Source organism: Lampetra fluviatilis, chromosome 3, assembly GCF_964198595.1.
Source record: "Lampetra fluviatilis chromosome 3, kcLamFluv1.1, whole genome shotgun sequence".
In the NCBI taxonomy this organism is placed as follows: Eukaryota; Metazoa; Chordata; class Hyperoartia; order Petromyzontiformes; family Petromyzontidae; genus Lampetra; species Lampetra fluviatilis.
In genome coordinates this window covers 10,547,811-10,564,947 of record NC_136277.1, presented here as the reverse complement: position 1 = coordinate 10,564,947, position 17,137 = coordinate 10,547,811, and the positions used below count along the sequence as shown (strand labels likewise).

Sequence of the window (17,137 nt, the reverse complement as noted above, 5' to 3'; positions counted from 1 at the left end):
TGCCCACCAGGGATTATTTAGCTGTCTGTCTGATTGTCTATCGTACATAAATAAATATATAATACACACAGCTCTTTGATTGGTGGAGACCTACTGCCGGGTACGGAGAGGGGAGGTGCCTAAGGGAGGAGGGTCAGGGGAGGGGCCTAAGGAAGGGGGGAGTCAGGAGAGGGGCCTGAGGGGGGGGGGTCAGGGGAGGGGCCTGAGGGGGGGGGGTCAGCGGAGGGGCTTGAGGGAGGGGGGGTCAGGGGAGGGGCCTAAGGATATGGGTGGGGGGGGGGTTCAGGGGAGGGGCCTAACAGAAGGGGGGTTAGGGGAGGGGCCTAAGGGAAGGGGGGTCAGGGGAGGGGCCTGAGGATATGGGGGGGGTGGTCAGGGGAGGGGCCTAAGGGAAAGGGGGTCAGGGGAGGGGCCTAAGGGGGGAGGGGCCTAAGGGAGGGGGGGGGGGCGATAGTTAAGGGGGCTGTCTGCCTGGCTACCTAAAGTCAAGTTATACTGGTAGGAACGAAGTGTACCAGACCACCAATAGATTATATCGTCCGTCCGTCCGTCCGTGTATCAACATCGCCCCCTACTGCAAACACTTGGCATGACCCTGTCCGACAAGATGGCCGCCCGCTCCCCCTGCGATCTGTGAATTAAACAAGATGGCCGTCGCTTCCAGCGCCTCACGGCAAAACTTTTTGATCGACTGACTATGGGCGAACTCATTTATTCTGGTGGGTGAACAGTGGCGGGGAGGGGTGGAGGAGGAATTGATGATAAAAACAAACTTGCACCATCGTTACAGCTGCCGCGACGAGAGATGTGGGAGGAGAAGCGGCGACCGCTGCCTTGCAGGTGAGAGGTGCGTGTGTGTGTGTGCGCGTGTGTGCGCGTGCGTGCGTGTGTGTATGTGTGTGCGTGTGTGTGTGCGTGTGTATGCGCGTGTGTGTGCGAGTGTGTTTGCGTGCGTGCGTGTGTGTGCGTGTGTATGCGCGTGTGTGTGCGTGTCTGTGTGTGCGTGTGTGCGTGCGTGTGTGTATATGTGTGACTGTGTGCGTGTGTGTGCGTGCGTGTGTGCGTGTCCGGCCCACTCGAGCGACGTGATGAATGGGCGCTATTGGGCTTCGGATCGTTATTCACGGCGAACTGGAAGCGTAGCAACACAACTTCATTACGTGTGCGTGTGCGTGCGTGCATGTGTGTGTACGTGTGTGTGTGTACGTGCGGTGTGTGTGCGTGTGTGTGCGTGTGTACGTGTATGTGCGTGTGTGCGCGTATGTGCGTGTGTGTGTGCGCGTGTGTGTGCGGTCGATATCCCTGTACCGGTATTAGTATTATTCCTACCAGCCCACCCCGCAGGGTCCTGTTTTTTACTGGTAGGAACGAAGTGGACCAGATCACCAATAGATTAATGTGTCCGTCCGTCCGTCCGTGTATCAACATCGCCCCCTACTGCAAACACTTGGCATGACCCTGTCCGACAAGATGGCCGCCCGCTCCCCCTGCGATCTGTGAATTAAACAAGATGGCCGTCGCTTCCGGCGCCTCACGGCGAAACTTTGTGATCGACTGACTATGGGCGAACTCATTTATTCTGGTGGGTGAACAGTGGCGGGGAGGGGTGGAGGAGGAATTGATGATAAAAACAAACTTGCACCATCGTTACAGCTGCCGCGACGAGAGATGTGGGAGGAGAAGCGGCGACCGCTGCCTTGCAGGTGAGAGGTGCGTGTGTGTGTGTGCGCGTGTGTGCGCGTGCGTGCGTGTGTGTATGTGTGTGCGTGTGTGTGTGCGTGTGTATGCGCGTGTGTGTGTGTGCGTGTGTGTTTGTGTGCGTGCGTGTGCGTGCGTGTGTGTGCGTGTCTGTGTGTGCGTGTGTGCGTGCGTGTGTGTATATGTGTGACTGTGTGCGTGTGTGTGCGTGCGTGTATGCGTGTCCGGCCCACTCGAGCGGCGTGATGAATGGGCGCTATTGGGCTTCGGATCGTTATTCACGGCGAACTGGAAGCGTAGCAACACAACTTCATTACGTGTGCGTGCATGTGTGTGTACGTGTGTGTGTGTGTGCGTGCGGTGTGTGTGCGTGTGTGTGTGTGTGCGTGTGTACGTGTATGTGCGTGTGTGCGCGTATGTGCGTGTGTGTGTGCGCGTGTGTGTGCGGTCGATATCCCTGTACCGGTATTAGTATTATTCCTACCAGCCCACCCCGCAGGGTCCTGTTATACATACAGGTAGGAACAACAGGTTCCACACTGCTCACCAGGGATTATTTGTCTGTCTGTCGTGCACGAATGCGCTGTCCAACCAAGTTCCTACCTGCCCACTCCGAAGGAACGTGTTGCCGAATAGGGGGAGAATCTCCTGTGTCGATGTGATGTTTAGCGAGGCTCGTCTGCCCTATGTCATACTGCCATCTGCTGAATAAATCAGCGAACTGCAGGAGCAGTTATTTCAGTTGGGTTCTCTGTACTGACAACTCCGTGCTCTTGTCACAAAGTTGGTTTAGGCAAATTTCCTCTGTTGACGGAACCGCACTATTAACTCCCGCTCCTATAGATTCTGATGAGACCTCCGCATCAATAGATGCAGGTCTCGCATGTGCCATCACGGTTCCTACTTGCACAGCGATCGGTCTCTCACCGACATTTAACACCTGAATGAATGGTTTCTGATCCGCGCTTACGACTGGTTGTGCTGCCGTTAACGTCAATCTGCGAGTCGTTGCATACCATGGAACAATAAAAACTGACGCCTCGCCTCGAATCGGCGGACGAATGCCCCCCAATCCACGCCCGCTGCCACAAACTCTTTCATCGGCCCCACCACTCCCCCTCCTATTGGTGGAAATCCTTCCCCTGACACCCCTACACCATGTAGGGCGTTGTTAGTGAGCCAGTGCAGTAGGTTGCATAAAACAGGGGTTATACTGGTAACCTCCTGGTTACACCAGCTCACAGGGGATTATTGTATCCATCCGTCCGTCGTGCATCCAAAAATTGGAGGGGTGGGGCTGTTTGGAGAGGGGAGGGTGGGGTGGGTGGGGAGGGGCTGGGTGGGCAGGGTGGGACTGGGTGGGGAGGGAGGGGTGGGGCTGGGTGGGGAGGGGCTGGTCACCCCGTGGTGCCCTTATAAAACTCAACGTTTAACCTACTCACGTCGGCTTGTGCCCGCCCTCACAGTCGGGCATATTTGCGAAATACACCACGCTGCCGTTGACCCTGGCCATTGACCGAGCAACCCAACGTTCCTACCAGCTCCCTCCGCAGGAATGTGTTGTGTTCTTTGCTATTTGTGCGGTTGAGGAGTGGCTGTGGAATTTTGAATCGGTTGAAGCTGTGAGAGGAGATTAGTGGGAGCACCAGCAAGGAATGAGTTATAGTAATCAAGGCGTGATAGAATGAAGGCGTGGATAAGCTGAAAGGCGTCGGAGAGGGATGAGTGATCGGATGTGGGAGATGATGCCGAGGTGGAAGAATGACACTTTTATGATGTGGTTAATGTGGGACTGATAAGGGGCCAATCTATTTAGTGTACATACGCAAAAATCTGTCAAAACTTGAACCCTCCCCCCTTCCCTGCCGCTCCCGATCTTCCCTCCTTTGCGGTGAGCTGCACCACCAGCTGGGAGACCGCGGCGGCAAGGCAGTCAATCCACCCCTCTAGCGGCATCTGTGCGGGCAGGCCCTCCAGGGGTTGTAGCTGCTGGGGCTCCCACTCAGCCAGCACCGCTATTGCCTTTCCCGCAACCTCGAAGTTGGTTTCCAGGCCCTCTTCGGCGTCGGATATCATGGGTGAAAATCTTCGGGGGCTTGAGCGCGACGTTTAATACCCCACTTCTGACACCACTGTAATGACTCTGACGGCGATGTTTTAAGAGCCACTTTATTGGGGCACAGCCACAATACGGGACCCTAGGCTTTGTGCTTGTCTTCAGCTTGTAACTTCCTCTGACTGTCCCCACTCCTCGTGATCTCTTTTTTATATTCCTCGAGCCCCCTTTGTGGAACCTACTTGTCCTTTTTCCCTTAGCCAATCCCTGTCCTTCCCCTCTCACGGATACTTTCTGTTTTCTGATTGATCTCGTTCAAATCTTATTCATCCAATCCGTTTAAAAGTCTGCTTCTCGACCAATCACGGTGGATGCCTCTTTATATCAATCGGAGACCTTTGTTTATTTTCAATTAGACATGAGGCTGTATAATGGTTTGGGGTTATTTTTCGGTCATTACACATATGCAACAAATCCCTCACGGAATTGAGTTTTAAACCTCTGTTGTGGCAGGCCACGGTGGACTGCGGACGTTTTCAGAATATTTATTTATACTGGAGGAATCCGATGAGCGACTCAGCTCTTTTTCACAGATGTTCAGTTTTATTTACGAAGCCCTTATTGGTTGCAACATCTGCAACAAAGGCCCTCTAGAAATTGATTTTAATCTCTGTTGCGACAAGCCACGGTGAGCATGAACGTTTTCAGAGTCTTTATTTATACTGGAGGAATCCGATTTGCTACAAAGCTTTTTTCACAGATGTCCAATTTTATTTCCGAAGCCCTTATTGGCTGTGACATGTACAACAAAGCCCTCTAGGAACGGAGGTTTAAAATCTCTGTTGTGGCAAGCCATGTCGGACCGTGAACGTTTTCAGAATCTTTATTTACACTGGAGGAATCCGATTTGCTACAAAGCTTTTTTCACAGATGTCCAATTTTATTTCTGAAACCCTTGTTGGCTGCAAACAAATGCCCTCTAAGAACGAAGGTTTAAAACCTCTGTTGTGGTAAGCCACGGGCGGACTGTGTCACGCGAACAGCAGACGCACAAGCACGCGTCCGATCGCCATGTTGGTGCGGGCAGGGTGGTGGTGGCAACGCCTTCGTGGTCGAAATGTGGGTTTCCGTGCCACCCAAGGCCCGATCGTGCACCGTGCCACCCACGATTCTTCGTGTGCCGTGCCAGCCGTCATAGGTGCTCGTACCTGTGCACCCCTTTAACAGTGCCCACCTTTATTGCAAACCTTATTGGTCGCCTCCCCGTGAAACTTAAATATCTCAACGTTTATCCTACAAAGTCCCATCACAAGGGGAAAGACACAAATTTGCTAAAGGGATAACGCAGCAGAAGAAAGGGGGTGGTCGTGGTGGTGGGAGTCGGTCCCGCGATACCGTCACGACCCCCCCCCCGCGTAACGCTTAGAACGAGAGCGGTGGGGATTTCGATTTGGCCGCTCTCATACCACTACCCCTCACCCCCTAAACCTCCTCTCCTACTCCCCTCTGCCCCTACCCCCCTCCACTACCTCCCCTACCCCCTCCTCCCCTACCCCCTTTCTATTTCCCCTCCTCCCCTACCTCTCCCCTACCCCCTCTCCACTACCCCTTCCTCCCCTACCCCATCCTCTACCCCTCCTCCCCTACCCCCCCTCCCTTACCCCATACTCCTCTAACCCCCCCTCCACTACCCCTCCTCCCCTACCCCTCCTCCCCTACCCCCCCTCCACTACCCCCCTCCACTACCCCTCCTCCCCTACCCCCTCCTCTACGCCCCCTCCACTACCCCCTCCTCCCCTACCCCTTCTCCCCTACCCCCCCTCCACTACCCCCCATCCCCTACCCCCCTCCACTACCCCCTGCTCCCCTACCCCCCTCCCCTACCCCCTGCTCCCCTACCCCCCCTCCCCTACCCCCCATCCCCTACTCCCCCTCCACTACCCCCCATCCCCTACCTCTCCCCTTCACTACTCCCCTCCCCTACCCCCCTCCACTACCCCCTGCTCCCCTACCCCCCCTTCCCTACCCCCTGCTCCCCTACCCCCTGCTCCCCTACCCCCCCTCCCCTACCCCCCCTCCACTACCCCCCCCTCCCCTACCCCCCTGCTCCCCTACCCCCCTCCACTACCCCCTGATCTCCTACCCCCCTCCACTACTCCCTGCTCCCCTACCCCTACTCCCCCTACCCCTCCTTCCCTACTCCCCCTCCCCTACCCCCCTCCACTACCCCCTGCTCCCCCTCCCCTACCCCTCCTCCCCCCCTCTACCCCCCCCCCCTCTACCCCACCCCCCCTCCCCTCCTCCCCTACCCCCCCTCCCCTACCCCCCTCCCCCTACCCCCCTCCACTACCCCCTGCTCCCCTACCCCCCTCCTCCCCCTCCCCTACCCCCTGCTCTCCTACCCCCCTCCCCTACCCCATTTCCCCTACCCCTCCTCCCCTACCCCACCTCCCCCCCCCCCTTCACTCCCCTCCCCTACCCCTCCTCCCCCCCTCCACTACCCCCTCCCCCCCTCCACTACCCCCCCCCTCCCCTACGCTACCTCCCCTCCCCTACCGCTCCTCCCCTACTCCCCCTCCCCTACTGTCCCCTACGCCCCCTCCCCGACCCCCATCCTCCCCCCTCCCCTACCCCTCTTTCCCTACCCCCCGACCCCCCTCCACTACCCCCTCCCTTCACTACCCCCCCCTTCACTACCCCCTCCCCTCTATCCCCCCCTCCCCTCCTGTCCCCGCCCCCTCCTCTCCCCCTAAGCAAGATGTCCGTTCCGGCGCCGTCTCGCGTCGCCGACTTCCGCCGCCGTGCGCCGCTTGAAATTACGTTTTGTTCTCGAGGATTTGGTGGCGGTGGTGGTAGGAGGAAGAGGAGGAAGAGGAGGGGAAGGGAGGAGGTTTCTTTTTGTGTTTATTTGTTAAACCGCCCCGGGGAAGACCGCGAAAGTCATCCGACGAAACGAATTCCCGCGCGCGTTTTAACAAAAGCCGACGAAGTTGGCCGTCATCGCCCGCGCTGATTCGTGTCTCTTTAAACAATAACTACCGGTAAGTATTGTGTTGTCTCTATATATTATTACAATGAACGAAATGTAGCAATTGACGAACGTGTTGATGGGGTTTTTTTGTGTTTGTCGCAGTTTTAATTATGACGATAAAGTGTCGATTTGTTATCGCGCCTGCCTCTTTGCTATCGTACGTACACTTACGTCCAACCATTGTTCAATCCACTGCTGGATGAAGGCCTCCTGCCAACCTCCCAACACACGACGTCTGGTCGGGTTCGCGAGGGCTACTGAACCATAACTTCACCGTGCGAGTTGGTGGAAGGCGGAGATGTGTGTGTGTGTGAGTCGATTTGTGTGTGTTCATTCATGTGTGTGTATCTAAAGTAGATGTCTGTGAGAGTCCGTATGTGTGTGTCAGTCTATGTATGTGTGTGTGAGTCAATGCGCGTGTGTGTGTAAGTCAATGCGTGTGTGTAAGTCAGTGCGTGCGTGAGTCGATTTGTGTTCATCCATGTGTGTGTATCTAAAGTAGATGTCTGTGAGAGTCCGTATGTGTGTGTGTGTAGGGCAATGTGTGTGTAGGGCAATGTGTGTGTAAGGCAATGTGTGTGTAGGGCAATGTGTGTGTGTAAGTCGATGTGTGTGCGTGGGTCCATGTGTGTGTGTAGGTCAATGTGTGTGTGCGCGAGTCGATTTGTGTGTGTTCATTCATGTGTGTGTATCTAAAGTGGATGTCTGTGTGTGAGAGTCCGTATGTGTGTGTAGGGCAATGTGTATGTCAGTCTATGTATGTGTATGTGAGTCTCTGTGTGTGTGAGTCGATGTGTGTGTGTAGGTCCATGTGTGTGTGAGTCCACGTATGTCTGTGTGTGAGTCGATGTGTGTGTGAGTCGCAGTTCCGTAGACCGACAGATGTATATGTATGTTCAACTTCGTTCGCACCGTACGTAGCCAACCGTGCCAATCGGCGGTGCGAGGATCTTTGCTCATCTCGAACTCTGCGCAACCTTGGAGCAGCCCTGTTAGTGGATGGTGGTCATCCCCCCCCCCATCCAAAGCACCATCCAGGCTCAAAGCACGCTGAGCTTCGGAGATTTGACAAGACGGGGACACATTCCGGATGATTTGATCCTAGACCGTACAATTGTTATTTGGGCTCGAGCTTTAATAGGTCCTGTTATCACCTTGGTTTTTATTGGCAATACAGTACTGTATATGGACTTCCCCCCCCCCTCCCCGTTATTCCTTTGAGCATATCAGGTGGCGAGATGTTAACTCCCTCGCCTGGTGTGCAGGAGGTCGTGGGTTCCATCCCGACCCTGACACCCACTGTATCGTTGGAGTTCGCGGTGTATCTGTCCCCGTGGTCGCATGGATTTTCTCCGGGGCTTCCTGTTCTTGCCTGCACGTTGAGAGAAACATTCCTTTCGACTATTTGGCTGCAAAACTATTTCCACATGATAAGCCACTTCGTTGAGCGATCATTTGTGGCAAGGTTGCTTCTGAAAAAGAGATATAGCTCAGTGGGCCTTATCTGGTAAAATACAAATAGTTAATATAGTTTAGTACAGCTCTTTTATGATGCAACATTTTGAAAGTGTGCATCCAACAATTCACGAATCACCTTGTGTAGAACACCTCAATGAGTGTTGGGAAAGGTCAATTGGGATCATAACTCGGTGGGCTTTACCTGGTTATTAAAAGTTTAGTTTACCTGACGAGCGAATGTGGAATATTAATAGGTTCGGAGCCCGCAAACGTCGATAAGCGCCACCCAGATGAGAGAGAGTGTTTATTATTGGACAGGATTTTATTTTTACGTGGTGGTATTGTACTATATATATTTTTTGGGGGATCTTGTTGCATCGGTTTGCGTTATCATCCTCATCCAGGGGTCGGCAACCAAAAAAAGAAGAGGCATTTTTGTTCGAATTCGGTAAAAACAAACCTAAATATTTTAAGAGCCACAATGCATGTGAATAACATCACGAAGCAGTCCTAAAAGAGTCGCATGTGGCTCTGAAGCCGCAGTTTTCTGACCCCCGTGACCTCGTCCCTTGATCCCAAGTTATTGGCTGCCTCCCCGTGACCTCCCCTTAGCAAGTGGTGGTGAATCCATATCCTCATGGCAGTGGCCAATAGATTGACAATTTGCATTAATTAAAACCAAATAACAAATATTTAAGTATAGACCCGAGTTTTGGTCTGTGGGCCCTGGATTTCTTGTCAAATGCAAGGCCTGATACAGCTGTTTGTAAAAAAAGGCAGCTTATGCCAATATTTGGTGGAAAACAGTTTTCACCAAGATAAAAAATTGTGCTTTTTCCTAGAGGTAATTATTGCATTCAGTCATAAATATATGACATTCAGTCGATTATTTGGGGTACTAAAGATTATTTGGATAGCACAAACCCATGGATAATGCAAAACATGTAAATTAGCCTGCACACAAAACATTGTTTACTTACAGTGGGATGGAAGACATGGCTGTTCCTAAACTAAGCAGTTAGGAGTGTCTAATAATTATAGAAGCAGCATGCATAATAGGCATGATTGAGTGGAATACCCTATTTTATATTCATCTTTATTCTGCAAGCACAATTTGCAACCTGGATAATCCACCAATTAACATGTAACTTTACATGTGATACCAAACAAAACAGTGAAAAACGGAGCAGTGTGGTTACAGTGAAAGTATTTGTTAACAGAAATGGCTTGCGCCGCTGTTTTGGAACCGAGCGGGGACTTCCCGGCGTGGCTGGAGGCGCAGGGCGTGAACGAGGAGGTGGCCCGGGCCATGGACTCTGAGCTGGGCATCCGGGACTACGGGGTCCTGCGCGCCTGCGTCGGAGACGGCCTCGTGCGTGCCGAGCTGCTGGCCGCGGCGCGCGACCGCCTGCCCTTCGGCTTCTACGCCGTGCTGCGGCAGGTGGTGAAGGCCCTGCGGGGCGCCGAGCCCCACGATGGCGACGGGACACCACGCTGGGACGACGCGGCCGCCGCCTCCCCTGGCGATCTGACGCTGGGAGGCCTGGTGGAAGTGCTGCTCGCGCTATTCAGCGGCTTGAGCCGGGAGCTGCTGCTGTCTGCGCGGAGGCTGGGAGGTGATGGTGGTGGTGATGGAGGTGGTGAAGTTTGTGGGGACAGTGCGAATGGTGATGTTCCCTGTGAGGGCGTGGCGGAACTTGGTCTTGAGATCATCGATGATGAGGAGGAGCAGTCCAGGAGAAACGAGGAGGAGATCGTGGATGGTTCGCTGTATGGTGAGCATTCTCCAGCACAGCAATAACACGGCGATTACCAAAAAACAACAAGGTTGTAACACATCGGTTCACTCTCTTTAGTCTCATGCACAATGGCAGGTCCTTTGCTCTAACTCCCTCCATCCTTCCTGTCTGATCTTGAGCTTCATTTTCCTGTGTTGACCCTCTTGCCTTCAAGTCATCAAGCAGCATCCTTCTTTTGCTGCCTCTCGGCATCTTTGCAAACATCCATCTTAGAGCTTTCTTCATCGAGTCATCTTTGTAAATTCCACAGCATTATGATGGAGATCAGTTGTCACTGTATAGGAAAACTACTTATTTTATTATGTTTTATTTTTATTATTTTATTATTTCCCTTCTACGTGACTTTACCGAAAGAACCAAGAAGAGGAAAACTACTGTTGACTTCCCAACGGGGTGTTCATTTGAGCAACTGCATCGGGCTGAAGAGTTGAGTTGGCCTGGATTTGAGCTGTTAACCATCCAATTGTGAGGCACGTGCTCTAACCACACTTTTTTGTTGTTATATACATATACAGATAGTCCCTGAGTTATGCGGGTCCGACTTACGATATTTAGATCTTACGATGGCGATAACGATACGACAAAATTGTAAAATGTTTTAAATTTTGCGCGGCAGGCTTTGGGGCATAGATTTTAGACACTATGAAAATGTGAATAGTCATCAGTATAATCATGATGTCGATTCTAACTTGGGTATATTATGTTAACCAATAAGGACTTATTTAGATGGATAGAATGTCTACCTTTCCTAATAAGAGAAATGCTCAAAATACCGCAGTGTCGGACATACTGTGTGATGGCACAATCAATATCTTCTACGTGTCAAACCATTGATATAAGGATGAATTTTATCTTAACTATGAGGTTGCCATGGAATTGTCCATTGCAAAGCTTAATAAACAGCCTTTTCCCAAACCTGCAGGCGAAAGCGCCGGCAATCACTTCGGCTTCATCATAGAGGACGTCACGTCGCTGCAGGGACCGGCAGCCTTGCGCCCCTCCTTCACGGTGGCATCGGCAGCGGCGGCAGTGGCGGCGGCGGCGACGACGCGAGCACTCCGCCACGCGCGGCTCCACCCGGCCTCTGCGCCGCCCCGCTTGCAGGCGCGTCCCTACTACTGCGACGTGTGCGGCCGAACCTTCACGCAGAGCTGCCACCTGAAGACGCACGTGCGCACGCACACGGGCGAGCGGCCGTACCGCTGTGAGGTGTGCGGCCGCGCCTTCCGCCAGACCTGCCACCTCAAGGAGCACCGACGGACACACACGGGCGAACGGCCGTACCGCTGCGAGGTGTGCGGGCGCACCTTCTCGTTCCGCTCCAACTTGCGGACTCACATGCGTTTGCACGACAGGGAGGCGGTTGTTTCAAAGGGGGTCGCGCCGGGGGTGGGAATGTAACGTGTGTGTATGTATGTTGAACTTCTTTCGCACCGTATGTAGCCAACCGTGCCAATCGGAGGTGCGGGGGAATGACAACAAACTAAACACAACAACAACATCGGGAGTGATGGGAGAGGCGGGGGTCACCTTTCTGAGCCGCCACTACTAAACATCTGTGAAAAAGAGCTTCATAGCTCATTGGACTGGATTCCTCCGGTAGAAATATTCTGATTCTGGTGCAAGCAATAAAATGGGGCCCCCAGTCCGATTTCGTCATCCTTCTTCGGACTTCAGTAAAACACTTCGACAAACAATGGCGGCTTCAGAACAACTTGTCGCGCGCTGTCCTGGGTTGTTATGGCTTCCATAGCTATGTTAAAAACTTTGCACTGGCTGCCCATCAAATCAGGGATACAATACGGAATCGCTAACTCGTGTCACCGAGTTCATTTTCAATGTCTCCCACCATACCTCTCCAAACCCTCCTCACTCCACTAACCACGGCTAACCACCACGTCCCATGGAGTTCAACCAACAACCAGCTCATTGTATCCAGATTCGGGACCGCCTTGGGTGAACGGCGTTTCCCCATAGCTGCACCAGCAGCCATCTGGAACTCCCTCCCCACTGCACATAGGCAGCAGCCAAGTACCTATGTACCTTCAAGCAGCAGCTCAAGCCTCACCTGTTCTGGCTGTCACCTGTTCTGGCTGTCACCTGTTTAAGCTGGCACATGAGGGACTTTGATCTCTGGCGCCGCGTCTCCCGAATTCTCGATTGAACGCCACATCCAATTTGTGAAAATATCTTCGCGTTGTCAATCGTTTATAAAATTATTTCGCCCCTCTTCTTAGAACAGTGCCTGGGCACCTCTGGTGGAGTGTCGGAGTTGAGGGTGGGTGGGATTTGATCCCTGAGTGGAGAGGGATAAGTAATCCGATATGAAAAATGAAGATTGAGAACACAGGCTTGTAATTGGAGTGCCCAGAAAAGCACACGGACACATCTGCGAGGGATTAAAGCTCAAAACTTCACACGGATAGGTCGGCAACCTACTGGCTTTATTGTCTCCTACAGGCACCTCTTAGCTCCTGCAGATGGGCGTCTTCACACATCTACAAACAAATCCACCAAGAGCTTACACATCCATCACTATTGGCCTTCCTTCACTCTGGTCTTAAAAAAAAAAAACTTGTAATGCATTCTCTTTGTTTTTTTCGGTAAAGTTACGTAGGTTAAAAAAGGAAAACGAAAATAAATAAATTAAATCACGACGTTTCGGAGGCAACACAAGCCCCCGTCTTCAGGTGACGAGACATTTTTCGTGTCCAGTAATTTTGCTGTGACTTCCACCTGAAGACGGGGGCTTGTGTTGCCTCCGAAACGTCGTGATTTTATGTATTTGTTTTCGTTTTCCTTTTTTAACCTACGTGACTTTACCGAAAAAACCAAAGAGTATGGATCCTTGCAGTCACGAAAGGTTAAAATCTAGATTTGCAATGCATTTTTTTATGACCTGTTAAGTGCGTGCCAAATTGGAGCTGTTTGTGTTGTGTTTCTTTTTGTTTTCTAGTTATTTTTATGATGCTGCCCTTTTTAATGAATTACCTCATTTAAATACACGAATAAGCTATCAAACACATGAAATTATAACACAGAAAAACTGAAATCGGTTATAATCAACATGAAGTAAATAAATATGCATATGAAAGTATTAAATAATTAGTTTATAAATGAACTTACTTTAAATTATGCTTTGCATCATTACTTAATAGGATCGCTTTCCCTCTCGATGCAGTCGCTTGGAGTTCCAGATGCGATTCGCAGAAAGCCAAAATCGTGGGTAGCAAGTTCGTGAGTAACGTGGGAATACTGTATACTGAACTTGTCATTCACTCTGGGATTTGTCACCGACTGTCATAGCGAATTCTGCAGGGAACTGGAGATGTAAATGTTCCGTAGAGCTTACAACGCATAAGCATAGCACATTCGCGGCAGGATATTTGCTATGCGAATGACGCGAATAGCAATTGTATCATTATGGGGAAAAAATGTTAATTTGGTATTCAAACGTTGATGGTCTCAAGCCCCCAATCATTATTTTACGAAAAACGTTTCGTGCAAATTTATTGAGAACATAATTGGAACAAAGCCCTATCTCAAGGGTAACATTTTCGTATTGTAATATTGACATGTACAAGTGATGTTTTACAAAGCATGAAATTGTGCAATTTTTAGTGTAGAAGAATTATTGCTTTTTTTCCGTGTCATCTTTAAATGTAATTTACTGACGTGCAAGGTTCTGATGAGAATTATTCACCATTTAACTCTGGACGTGTAATGGGACAATTTAGATACGATTGGTGATTACATTTAAAACACAAACACGTTTAATAAAATAAACACATTTATTTATAAATTTGGAAGCGTGAAATATGCTTGCAGTTCACAATAAATGGACTTTGAGATGAATAATGTTTTGCTGTTTATACATTATTATTTTTTTAATCAACGAATTGAAAATATACATTTTATATTTAAAATATGCAATGCTTCTGAAATAATATATACGAGAACTCCATTCTGCTATCATAGTTTTAGTCCATTGGCTTATTTGCCTTGCTTGGCCAATATTAATCCAGCAGCATTTATTTAAGCAAGCAAATCCTGGACCGTTTTTGGCCTCCATAGGTTCAGGCTTGTTAAACAAATTGTGCTGTATTACCAGAGAACTCCAAAAAAAGATTCAATGTGAACAAAAATTGGTTAAAAAACATGGTTTTCAATGCACACTTTTATTTGCACTCAAAAGTAGAAAATACATTTTTACCCCAGAATTAATCAAATTGAATGTGCTCAATAAAAGTGGGTGACTTGCATAAATAAATTTTAACATATCGAAAGGAAGCCACCCACTTTTATTGAGCACATGAAATTTTATTAAATCTGGGGTCGCTTTCACCGATTCAATATCAGGAAGCCCCTCTCATTTCACTTTCTGCCACAAAACTCCTTGTTCACGTTCTGGTCTTTTTTTTTTCCTAAAAACAACAGCACACGGGACGCCGCTTCGTCGACAGGGTTATCGTTCCAAAATAAACTGTCTGGGGGTCGAGTGGACATTTCTAGAATTTACTGCAAAGATGTCTTGCACAAGAGACTCATCATCACTGTCCACAAAATCATCTCGGGAAATGAGAATTCAAATAGACACCTATCAACACTCATCGTGAACAAACAAAGCACGCACACACACATGACGTTGCAACTTTAGCCGAGACTGGGTAGATTTGTGTTACATCAGGGCGACCGTGTTTGGCCTTGTGCATTGTTAAATCCAAAAATGCGGTTTTGTGTTAGAATTGAAAACGAAGCATCCCCCCCCTAGATTTGAAGCTTTCGTGACTGCAAGGATTCATATTCTTAGGTTTTTTCGGTAAAGTCACGTAGGTAAAAAGTTGAAATTAATAAAAGTAAAATAAAAATCACGACGTTTCGGAGGCAACACAAGCTTCCGTCTTCAGGTGGAACCGTCACAGCACGATAGCTCACTTGATACAGTTATCGTCCTGTGACGGTTCCACCTGAAGACGGAAGCTTGTGTTGCCTCCGAATCGTCGTGATTTTTATTTTATTTTTTATTTTACTTTTATTAATTTAAAATTTTTACCTACGTGACTTTACCAAAAAACCTAAGAATATACACCCCCCCCCCTCCCGTCGAGTCGAAGCAAATCGATGTAGAACCAAAGGATACCTTCGCTCATCTCGTTGCAGGTGGGATCCTGCGTGCCTGCTCACGCCCGAGGAGGCCCTGCAGCTCCCGTTTGTTCTGGGTGTCAGTGACCACCTCCGTGGAAACCCCCCATCGCCTCCAGTAGCAACTCGCTTGACCTGACCGAGATTGTACCACGGTGGCGATGTGTTAACTACCTCGCCTGGTATACAGGGGATCGTGGGTTTGACCCCTTGACACCTGTATATTTGGAGTTGCATGTCTCTCCCCACCGTGGTCGTTTGGATTTTTCTCCGGGTTCTCGCGATTTTTAAAGTTTTTGGCTGCTAAACATTTCGTTTTTGGCTGCTATACATTTCCACATAATGAGCCACTTCATTGGGCTATTATTTGTTAGGTGGTTTCTGAAAAAGAGTTCTATTGGGCCTTGTCTGGTAAAATAAAAAATGTAGTTTAGAGGAGTCGCAGCCGGTGCTGATAGATCCAAATCCAGACCCAATCACCACCACCGTCCTCTGCAATGCCAGCACAGCTGGCTCCTGAACATCTCAGGGTCACACCAACGTCCGAGACCCAGAAGCCGAATTTGACCCCTGGGAATTGTGAGCCGCCCCTCATGGTATCGGAGCCAGCCTCCGAGACGCTGAAACGTCTGACGACTCTTGAGGTTAGTGAGCTAACTTCTGAGGCATCCGTGCCAGTTCCCTCCCCATGGCCACCGACATTCTCTTCCTGCCAAGTTTATGCCACTCCCAAGATGGAAGCAGCTCCAGAGCCAGCTCACAATTACGTTACGGAAAGCCACGGGGAGCCACGCCGAGGGGCGGGGGATGTGGAAGGAGGGGAGGGGCGATGGGGGAAGGGGGCAGGGCAGCTCGGACAGTACATTTCATTAAAGTGTGTTTAAAAAAAAGTATTTTTAAATATTAAATTTTGTATGGCTGATGTAAATGCAACAACTACAATTTCACATTTAGGTGGTCAAGCCAGATAGCCACGTCAGGAGTAGCGGAGTGTATTGCTGCGATGTCTTCTTCGTATTTGTGGAGCGGGCATTGCATCGTTAGATGTTGTACGATCTGTTCTGGATGACCACCGTTACACACCGAAGAGTTTTTAATTTTCACAATTTGTAAATCAGGTATCCGCATCTGCGTCCATGCGCTTCGTAGAAGATCAAACCCCAGGGATCTTCTGCGTGGGGTCTTTCACAAGGTGTTTTGTCACAACTGTAATAGAGTTCACGACTCTTGGACGCCGGAGTTGGAGGCACACGGGTTTTATTCACACAGCACGGTTCTGGCATACAACACTAGAGGGGGTGTCGGCCCCCTCACCCGGCTAGCTGGGGATACACGCGCTAGCTACTTCCTAGCCTGCCTCCTAGTCCTCCTCTAACGGGCTAGGGGACGCTATCTGGCCCGACACTGGTAAGTCGGGCCCGGTACCCTGAGTCCCAGACCAGCGCTGACAAGAGCACCGGCTCTGGATCTCGGGACCACGCCGCTGGCTCGGTCCTGTTCGGCCCTGATAAGGACGGCGAACCAGGGGAGTCCAGGGCTCTAGCTAAGACGTCTTCAGTCTTCACTGGTTAGCTTAACAAGAACCCCGAGCCCTCCGATACATCCCCTTTTATACCCAACCCCCCGCTGAGGGGTGGGGCCCCCCCGGGGTGCCTGGCGCGGACGTCGTAGAGAGCACCTCCCCGTGCACTCACGTAGCCCCGCCCACTGTGTTTGTTTGCCATAAGCTGCCATACATAACGGGCTCTCTCTCTAACACCCCTACACAACGATCAGGATGGTACAGACAGCTCCTGAGAGTATAAGCAGGTTTCGGAGCCAGCTCACAAGGAGATGGAAGAATACGGTGGTACAACTCAAATCGGGAGACTGTTCCTCCAAACAAGAAATATCATATCAAGCAGAATTTGGAGGCATCGGGTGGCGGTGATAATGCTGGCACTGGGTTTGTGT

General features: G+C 50.6%; 1 protein-coding gene across 3 annotated transcripts; it reads left to right on the top strand.

Moving 5' to 3' along the window:
* Positions 1–6,508: 6,508 nt before the first annotated feature.
* LOC144952172 (uncharacterized) lies at positions 6,509–15,984 on the top strand. 3 transcript variants are annotated; one of them, XM_078882585.1, is made up of 4 exons: positions 6,509–6,795; positions 9,464–10,018; positions 10,965–11,335; positions 15,203–15,984. In XM_078882585.1, the coding sequence occupies exons 2-4, from the start codon at positions 9,466–9,468 to the stop codon at positions 15,269–15,271; spliced, it is 993 nt and encodes a 330-aa protein (XP_078738711.1). In that variant the 5' UTR covers positions 6,509–6,795; positions 9,464–9,465; the 3' UTR covers positions 15,272–15,984. The 3 variants fall into 3 exon arrangements, with proteins under 3 accessions (XP_078738711.1, XP_078738718.1, XP_078738703.1); XM_078882592.1 differs by lacking the exon at positions 15,203–15,984 and having other exon boundaries at positions 9,495–10,018; positions 10,965–12,669; XM_078882577.1 differs by lacking the exon at positions 15,203–15,984 and having other exon boundaries at positions 10,965–12,669.
* The last annotated feature ends 1,153 nt before the right edge of the window (positions 15,985–17,137 follow it).

Excerpts from the sequence above, each read along its gene's own strand:
- LOC144952172 (XM_078882577.1), top strand. The coding sequence starts at position 9,466 with ATGGCTTGCGCCGCTGTTTTGGAACCGAGCGGGGACTTCCCGGCGTGG. Across the intron at positions 10,019-10,964 it reads CGTGGATGGTTCGCTGTATG|GCGAAAGCGCCGGCAATCAC; the intron begins GTGAGCATTCTC and ends CCAAACCTGCAG.